The following is a 9,575-nucleotide window of genomic DNA, read 5'->3' on the forward strand; positions in this document are numbered from 1 at the left end:
CTCTGCCTTTGTCGCAAAGGTGTTCAGACCTGCCTGGACTCTGGGATTCATGTTTGAACTGGTCTCCATTCATCTGGAACCCATGTTTCTGATATTGCTGGCACCGCATGATCTTCTACAGATTGTACATCACATGAGGTCGGTCTGGTTACTTGTAAGGATGTTTTCTAGCCTAACCTCTTCACAGAATATGAATTTGACAAAAATCACCAATAGACAGAACTGCAAAGTATATGAATTCCAATGAGGCTTCAGTGAAGTTTTACCTATTGACTTCACAGCCACATCTTCAGGTTTCACATACAGGGAAAATGGTCCCTCTTTGTAAGTGTCATTCAACAACTCTTTGATCTTGAGACTCAGGACTTCTGGTATTTCCAGGGATGTGGTCTTTACAGTGGCCTTACAGATGTAGCTACAAAGAGAATACACAAACGAGGCTGCCATGTTGGTAACATTTCACAAATATAAGCGGTTAAAAAATTAAGGAGTAACCCAGATAATTACACTGAATTGGATAATGTATGTGTTTTTCTCACCGTAAGTGCAGCATTGAGGAAATGTTTTCTAAAGTAGAAAATACTAGGAATACAGGTGCAAGAATCTCTGTATAGTTTCATGGTATATGCCTCTAAAAGTTTCCTAATAACGTTATCTCAGCAAAGGAACACCCCTGTCACAAGTAAGGGTTTTTCAGCATTCAAAGTTCGGAGAGAGCCAGTCATAAAATAGTGAGGTGCTCGTGACCCTGTGACTCCAAGGCTTTCTGGAAAACCAGGATTTAACCAACCACTTTCAGTGTTTCTGGTGGATCCCACTTCTCCTCAGAACAGCTTTCGCTCGAAGTAATTATGCTCGCGGACTCTGGAAGGTTTGGAAAGACTGTATGAGTGGCTTCAGGCATGTCAGAAAAATGCCTGAAGCCACTCAATGTCAGAAGAACCCATGGATGGACCACCTCATGGACCTGTTATTTAACTGAGGGCTAATGAGTGAGAGTTCCTTAGGGCTGGGATATTTCAAGCTTTTTCAATTCACACAGTTGTCCACCACTCATCACAGTCTTTCTAAACCATTCATAGCCCCTTGGAGGTGATGGAAATTCACCTCCTCCTCCTCCTGGCCTGGGGTCAGAAGGCAAATAGGATTTCCAACAGAAGAGTTGCAGGATTCATCCTGGTATCCCTCTTGGGCACTGTCCACTCACTGCTTCTGGCCCCAGCTCAGGGTAGGCTCTTAGAGGGAAGCATAAACCTCACAGCTTGCCATGGAATCACTCCCAAGACCTGGGGTATGAGAAGAAAACCTTGGATGCCCAAATACGTTTCCCCAAGTCAAGCATTCCTGTGGTTCTGACTTCCATGTGTACTTTTCTGGTCACCCTGAAACTCAAAGAGCCACGGATGGATATAATTTCTCCTCCTCCTAGAAATGAAATCAGTACAAACTATGTAAATCCAATTCATAACCCTGGGTCTTACCTTTGTGATATCTGCTTTACCTTCCCCTTCAGTTCACATGGAAGGACACAGAAAGTTAGAAAATGGTTAGAATCGACAGGCACAAATTGTTTTTTAAGGAAAGCAATTAGCAGAAACTCAATGTGCTCTTTAAAACAGGGCCTGTTGCTTTAAATGTTACCGGGAGAAGCCTTTGTTTCACAGTACTGTAAGGGGTTCATCAGGATAATTAAATAATTTCAACAAAACACAATAGCATTGACATTTAGACCCTTTAACTACTACATTCTCTATGCAGAGGTAAGAAAAATATATCTGTCTATAAAAGGAATCGGAAAATAACTAATTACATACATGAGTCCTCTTATAGGCACTGTGGTATGGATAATTATCCCTGAAAACAAAAGGGAATAGAACAATTATTTCACGGTAGCATGTAACTGTAACATGCCCGATTCTGCTACCACCTAAAAACAAAATCTTGTGACCACAATAAGCTAGACTTTACAGCTTGGAAATCATCTTGAATTCAGCACAGGTATATCTACAGAAGTCACCAGAACCGAGTGCTATAATTGATATGCATGCCAGCAAAAAAATGTTTCTTCCAAAATGGGAAGAACCTTCCCTTAATGTTTTATGGATGGGATTCATCCCATGTGAACATTGCAGTGTGTTACTGTATTGTCATTTATAAAACCAACAGTACCTGTGGAAGTACCAGAGTACCAGAGCAGTACCAGAGAAGAAAGTAGGAAGTAAAAATAGATATAAAATGACAAAATTCTGCATCCATGCATGTGACATGTTTACAAATTGCTAAAATATCCCTCTCTGCTGCTCACAGTTTGGATGTGAATACAGTGGATTGGCCTAAAAGGAACAAAATAGGGGAATCTGGTGCAAGAAACCATTGTTTCTAGCAGCATTTTCAAGCTGTAACATCCTTTCATTAGACATTGCCACATGAGAGCCAGTCCCCGGGTCTGTGAGCCTTGTTCCCCTCTGTAACCCCCAAACAGACCGGTCAGTTGGGAAATGGGTGCCTGGAACGGGACTGCTCAAAGCACAGAGGGTCAAGGTGACACCACCACACAGCCAGAACCTTACCTGACTTTAAAATTTGTCATAACAAACCCTTGTCCAGTAAGTATGATATTAAACTGGAAAGAAAACAGTAACATTTTAATTAGCATGATATATCAATACTTTTTCTAGACCTGCTTGTAAAATTAGAATTTTCATCAAAGTCCTAAATCCCAATGAAAGCGGCTAAGAATTTTTGCAAAATTTTTACGCTTTTCCCTTCCTTCAAAATTTCATTTTGTCCTGTTATACATTGAATAATGTGAGTCTGGAACACCACAATTGTTACATGGATGCTCATTTCTGTGTTGTCCCAACAGTTTGCATTCTGTACATTGGGTGTGGGACTAGATGACTTATAGAGGTCCCTTCCAACCCATTCTATTCCAACCCAAAGTATTCTATGATCCTACCAGCTGTCCTCATGTGATACTTGCTAGAAACACATGAGAATGAGAAAAGGAAGCTACTCACCCAGTGTTCAAGAAGCCTCCTTGCATCACAGCAATCCGGTGCCTTCTCCATTTTATAGAGAAGAGAGAAGTTCACGTGCACATTAAAGAATCTGACTGTAAGGAGAGGACAGAGGTGAGAAACATTCTGCAGCTTGCACAGAAGGCGCCTGCTCCCCTTCTCTTCTCCTCACTCTCCTGTAGGACCACGGCTGTGTTCCCATTCCTACAGCACCGAGTGTCTTTGGGAAACCCCAGACCACAGTGTCCAAGTCTATGTTACTGCTGCATCGATAGGAATTTTTTTAAAGACCTCAAGGGCCCAAACACACAGTTACATAATCACACATCAACAACCAAGCTGTGGTTCATAGCTGAGGGGCACCATCTCAGTTTTTACTGTTTGCTGAGAATGCACAGGCAGAGACAGGAGCATTTGCTGACATGGGACGCCTTGCTAAGCAGCAAGGGCTTAAACACGTGACTTCACTTGTCACATCTACACTGTTAGTTAGCGTCAATGATAACCACATCAACCTTTAAGACAGCTCCCCGAGCACTTACGTGGCATGGTACCATTGGTACTGACTGGAGATACCGGGGACAGCATAGGGGCCCTTTTTGAGGATGCTTGACTGAAGGCTGCTGGAAAGAACCATAAAAGGCCTGAGAATCCACACTAGCAAAAGTGCGAGGGAAAGCACAGTTCATGTGAGAGAAAGGTTTGAGTACTTCTGTGAAGGTCATTTTTACAAGGACCTGCTGTGGTTCCTCAGACTTCAGCAGGGTGAAGGCAAAGGGCAAAATACACCCACACAGGGTGTTGTTCTTTATATAGAGAGGTCAACACAGCATAGCAATGGAAAAAACAAGATTTAGATCACAGGGAAAACCAGACCTAATGCACTTTTATCCTTTTTCATTTCTTGTGTTGGAGAACAGTTATCCGTGTTCCCTTCTTGCCCGTGTAAGCTGTGCCAGCCTTCAGGGAAGGCATTCGTAATGTCTGTGAAAGGAACATTGATATTCATCGCCTCAGGGTTCATGATAACCTGGCATAAAGATTCCCATTTTAAATGCTGGCCATCCTGCCTGTTGTTTTCAAAGTAAAGAATCCAGGCATTCATTCATAGCTAATTTTCCTTGAAGAGAATCACCTTGTCAAAGCAGATATGACTTTTGCATTTTGCATGAGATCTGCCACATCACCAGGCAGACAGGGATGGATGATGTTTGTCACCTGCGAAAGGAATGAGCATCTTTACAAATAGACTGTTTGAGCCCACTTGTAGTTAAGACCAGAGATTGATAGATAAGATAGTAAGGGAAAGGAACCATAAAATTCAGAGGAACAGTACTAATTGACAGAACAGAGATACAAAATGGGGGGGGGAGGGTTGCATATTAGGGGGGTCATGTAGCAGGTGATTCGGTAAGTCTGTACCACTCAAGTAGCTCAGCCAACAGAGAAAGAGAGAGGATGATATGCCCAGGAAAATAGGATTAAAAGGACGCCGTGTCCTCCAACAATTTGAGAGACCCTGGGGGAAATGACCCACAGCCTCTCCCTTTATTTGAATAAAGTTACAGGCCTCCTCTATCTCCTTTTTGGATGCAAACCTCTGCACTGTGAATATTTTTGCGCACACGTACAACAGAAAATCGCAGTGAACTGAATCACCCTGTTACATTACAGGCCTGGATGCTGAAAGAAAAACAGGATCACAAAATTTTGCCCCAGAAGTGCCATTTCCTCGCGAGGCTGGTAATTGGTATTTTTTTAGTTCACACTCTGACCTGACTGTGAGAGACTTGCCATTGCAGCTCTGTCTATGAGAAATAAAGTCAACATATGAATACAAAGCCACATATCTATGAATAAGGAGCATGGTCAGAAAGAAGCAGGGTAAGACCATGCTTCATACATAAAACATTGTTCTCTCTACTGTAGTTCAAGTTAAGGACACTCATCCACGCTCAAAATACAACAGTCCAACTCACTCAAATCAATGACAATTCATCCATGGACAATAACAGAAACAGGGGCTGGTAATAACTTGAAGTCTCCTATTTTTATTCTAAATGACTTCAAATTGTCTTCTGAAGTTCAAAGGACAGCTGAAATCAAAAACCCCTTCTGAGCAGGCATGCTACAGTACCTAAATTTCTACTTGCTAGGCACAGAATTGATTTTTCCCTTTGCACTAAGCCAAAGGCTATGAAGTCAGCACAGAATCAAACTGGAGCAAGTGGACAGTGAAGCGACTAAAATCCAGCTCTGCAACGTCAGGCATGCTGTATCACTGGAATAAATACGTTTTTCTTTCCTACAGAAATATAGACATGATATTAGGATATGATCCACTGAGCCACATTCCAAACTATTAGAACACCTGGGGCTCAACTAGTCTCCCTGCACATTCCAGTGCTGCAGATTCTCTCTAGGTAGAATTGAATCTGCAGAGGGCGATCACAGGCTCCACTCCATTCCTGTTGTTATCAGTGCAATATTTCAAAAACCATTGCCTCACAAGTGATGTGATTCTGCTTGTGAAAAGAGGACCGAGATGTGATGGCAGACGAGGTCTGAAGCCATGAGCCTACTGTACCACTGACTTTTTAAAGTCCAACTCAAGGATTTTGATTTAACCATTTAATAAATGGTCTATTTGGCACCCTGTAAATATGTATGGTTTCCAATAGGTGAGCATCAAAAATGAGACTAACCAATAAGAGGATTGCAATAAATATATTTCTATATTATTAGCAGTCATTTTCAGATACTGAATATTTATCCCTCTCTCAGATTACTTAAAATTAAGAAGAAAAACAGAAAGCAGTGTGTGGGTGAGGTAGAGGGAGGAAGAGATGCAGACTGAGTCAGTGAGAGGATGAGAACACACACTTGGACACATATTTATCATTCCTTCCCAGTAAATCCAGGAGTTCTCCATAAAGAGAGCCTTCTTCTGTAAGCAAACCACGTTGGGAAAGAGAGTAAAAAAAGGGAAACGAAGTGTCACTTCCAAAGAAAAAGCTGCCCTACATCCTCATTTGAGTACCTCTCCACATTATGATTAAAAAATTTAAAAGTTTATTCAATTTCTTGTTTCTGCTACCTTTGAAATTTGAGACTGCCCAAGCTACCAGTAAAAAGACAAGTTTAACTCCGCAATAGAAAACAAAGTCCTCAAGACATGTCAAATAGGAATCAATACATAGTTCAGCTCTCTAGGGTCCATGTGGTCCAGTACCAGGTTGGGTGTTTGATTTTTCTCATCCAAGGCTGAGAGAAAGTTGATAGATTTGGCAGCTAGATATTAACTCAGTCTTTTTATTATAAAGGTTTTCTTTGGGAAGAGACTGAGTTTTCCTCAACAGGCCAGTGGGCTGAAGTGACCCCAGTCCTGCAGGGTGCGTTTTAGAAGCACAAATTATCTCCGTGCCCTGCATTGTTCTTGAAGACAAGTGAAAGAAAGGAATACAAAAACTGGCATAGAACTAGTTATTGTTTTGCTGGGATTTATGTTAGAGCGAAAGGATGCTGATCGTGTTCACGACACACAGCTTACCATGCGGAACTCTAGGCCTGAATCATTACCGTAGAACCTGGTTCTGTCAGCAGCTTTGTGCATTTCCCAAGACACCGAGGAGCAACCGGACAGCTCCTATTTTACAGTGACCAAAGTAAAACTAGAAAAAGACTATGCAGAAATACAGAAGACACCCAGTAGGGAAAGTGAATAATGACAAAACACAAGCCTTTTCACCTCCAAACATGGATGACGGTTGTGATGCCATCAAAACCTGACATTTCACTCCTTGATGCGTTTTCTTATTAGTACTGACTCATCTGCAGCCCAGGAAAGGGTATGAATTGTGTCCAGACTTGGCCAGTGTGCTTCAGGGACCCTCGTAATGGCTGAAGGGAAAGGGCCTGAATAAGAACTGCTGCTCTGGGGCAGAACACAAGGAAAGTGGGCTCCTGTAGGGATAAACTGTGTGTGCACAAATCAAGACACCATCAGACACTCTCTGGGCTGGGGGATTCCCAGAGCCTGCTGGAAGCACCATTCATGTGATTAGTCCTGAGCAGAATTACTGTACCTGTCAGGAGAAAAAGACAAGCAGCAGCCACCAAGATGCAAAAGACCTTATCAGCAGAGCGCTGTTCAGGCCAACGCAGGAACCTCTTCATTTTCTAGGCATGTTCTGAAAAAGAGATGTTGGTGAGCACCCCCTTCCCACTTGGCTGAGAAATTCAAACTGCTCCTGCAATCTGCTGGAATGGCATTGACAGCACAGAGGCCCAGAAGTCCTCGTTCCCTGTGATGGGGCTGAGTCACTAGATCAGCCATCTCTGTAAAGGTCACAGCTACAAAACCCTCTGGATTCTGCTGGTTTCTAAAAGAGATGAAGTTCATACAACAACACTGAACACATTTTGGTCATCTGTCACAACTCTGTAAGCCTGTAACCAGCTTCCAGTCTGCTTTGACAAAGTGGTGAAGTTCCTAAAAATGTAGGGGAACATAAGAAGAGAAAGCCCTACCAGTGCCTCTAAGCTGGGTGTGCTGACCTGCAGTTATATCCTACAGACTTTGGTGGGATGGTAATCCACACAGCAGCAAACAGGGCAAAGGGAGAAACAGGACACTTCTCACAGACAGCAACAGCCAGTAAAAGTATTTGTTCTCACTCCAGGGCTCTGACTACAAGCAAATTTTCATCAGTGTAATTCAGCTGTGGGAACATGTTTATAATTGAGACAGAGCTAGTTCCAGGGTATAAGCATATACTGAACACTTAAATCCAAATATGCCAGTCTAAGCAGAAAGGGCTTTATTCTATTTTGTGCTTCAGTTTGACTAAAGTTGCTTGCAAAATGACTAGAGTTAAACCGGATCAAGAAAAAGTGGACAGGCAGCCTCGATGTCTGAGAGCCCCAGACTCGCTCCCCATGCCCTGCAACTCCCCCTGTGCCACTCTACTTCCTCTACTCACTTCACCAGGCCTCAAAGGAAGGACTTGGTTCAGCACCACACTGGATGAAATCTTCACCTATTCACGAGTTACATAAAATGACCGTGAGGGAGGAACTAGCTCCTCAGATCGTCTAAGATGGCCACACTCCGTTCCGTGGAGTCACCTGGCTTCACATCAGACGCAGCCCTCACCTGGGGCTCTCCACACAGGGTTACAGCATCCTGCCCACTGGCAAAATGGAAGCTGTCCCTTTGTGTTCGGACACTAGAAAATTATAAAGACCTCTGAGCTAATAACAACTCCATCCATTTCCTTTAAAAATTGCACTTTACAAAATTTACAACGTTAGGAAATGGCATCCAGTTTTCCATTTACTGCTGTGACAACAAATCTCTTCTCCCAGCTTTCAACGCTATCACTCTGGCAATTTTTTGCTGATTTTGCAGTAACATTTGTGCTCCCAGCCTGTGGCACATAAATATATTTTCATACTTTCTTCTAAGAACACCATAGTTATTTAAAGGCTCTGCTCAAAAACTCACCTCCCTGTGTAGCGCAGCTCAGGTAGATTTTTGCTCCACACTGTTTCTTCTGTCAGATGCCAAAAGACCGGTGAAGAAAATATGAAGAGGAAATCAGATGGGACATTGCGATATTTTCAGTGGGTCAGCAAATGAAGAGCAAGTTGTTCTGTTTTGAAACCACATTTCTAAGGTCCTGGAAAATCTGCTGCAATAACAAATCTCTGCTTTCAACCCTCTCTTTTATTACTCCAGAAATGATTTGTTGACTTTTGCAATAATATTTAAGAAACAAATCATTACACTCCCAGCCTACGGTACGTCACAGGGTCGTGCAGGTTTTGTCCAGAGCAAAGTCCAGAGTATGCAGCACTGTAAAACATAAATTAGACAGAAACAACTGAAGAGATCCCCTCGTTTCTGTTTCCAAAGCAACTGCACTAAAGAACACTAGTTGAAAATTCCCCCCAATAGCTAGCCCATATTTGTAGTACATAATACTATAGTGTAAAGATCAACACCAGTTTCTTCCTTCCTGCAAGATATTAATTAGTCATTGCCAAGTTCCAAAAATACTAATTATTGCTTGCTGCTGAGAAAGATTTCATGAGTGAGGTCTCAGAGAGAGTGGCCCCTGAGAAGGACACCCCTGTGTGCCTGTCACTTTGGTCAGCCAGAGATCAACTTCTGAATTTTGTGAGTTAGCTCCAGAGGGACAAAATTGGCCCTGGAGGCCAGGTGGCTGTCTCCTGCAGGAGCGTGATCTTAAATGTTCTGACAGCAGCTCCGGGTTGTTCACTCCCCTTACTGGATCTGAGAGGGATGTAAGAGGAACCGGAGAAAGCCTGAACCTCCCAAGGCTGCTGAGCACGGCACCCTGCTAGTCCAGGCACTCTAGGCTCCAGAAGTAATAGAAGCATCCCTCCCTTCAGCTTTCCTACATAACCTACCCATCCATCGTCACCTTATTGCTCACAAATCTGTCTCCTCCTCTTGGTTACCCCCATTTAAACACCACAGACTTCAAGTTTTTCCTCAAAAAACTGAGAGCACCCCTTAGCCAAATTGCT

General features: G+C 42.9%; 1 protein-coding gene across 1 annotated transcript in view; it reads right to left on the reverse strand.

The window, feature by feature from the left end:
- The window catches only part of ADGRG4 (adhesion G protein-coupled receptor G4), a 36,679-nt gene that overhangs the window by 25,114 nt on the left and 1,990 nt on the right, over positions 1–9,575 (reverse strand). Inside the window, exons 2-9 of the mRNA XM_077185852.1 lie at positions 8,527–8,877; positions 7,106–7,210; positions 3,563–3,640; positions 3,021–3,115; positions 2,571–2,623; positions 1,815–1,854; positions 1,482–1,507; positions 267–415 (exon numbers count right to left, since the gene is read on the reverse strand). Of these exons, the coding sequence (XP_077041967.1) occupies positions 267–415; positions 1,482–1,507; positions 1,815–1,854; positions 2,571–2,623; positions 3,021–3,115; positions 3,563–3,640; positions 7,106–7,196 (532 nt within the window). The 5' untranslated portion in view covers positions 7,197–7,210; positions 8,527–8,877. The remainder of the gene's footprint in view (positions 1–266; positions 416–1,481; positions 1,508–1,814; positions 1,855–2,570; positions 2,624–3,020; positions 3,116–3,562; positions 3,641–7,105; positions 7,211–8,526; positions 8,878–9,575) is intronic.

This window comes from Agelaius phoeniceus, chromosome 14 (genome assembly GCF_051311805.1).
Source record: "Agelaius phoeniceus isolate bAgePho1 chromosome 14, bAgePho1.hap1, whole genome shotgun sequence".
Lineage (NCBI taxonomy): Eukaryota > Metazoa > Chordata > Aves > Passeriformes > Icteridae > Agelaius > Agelaius phoeniceus.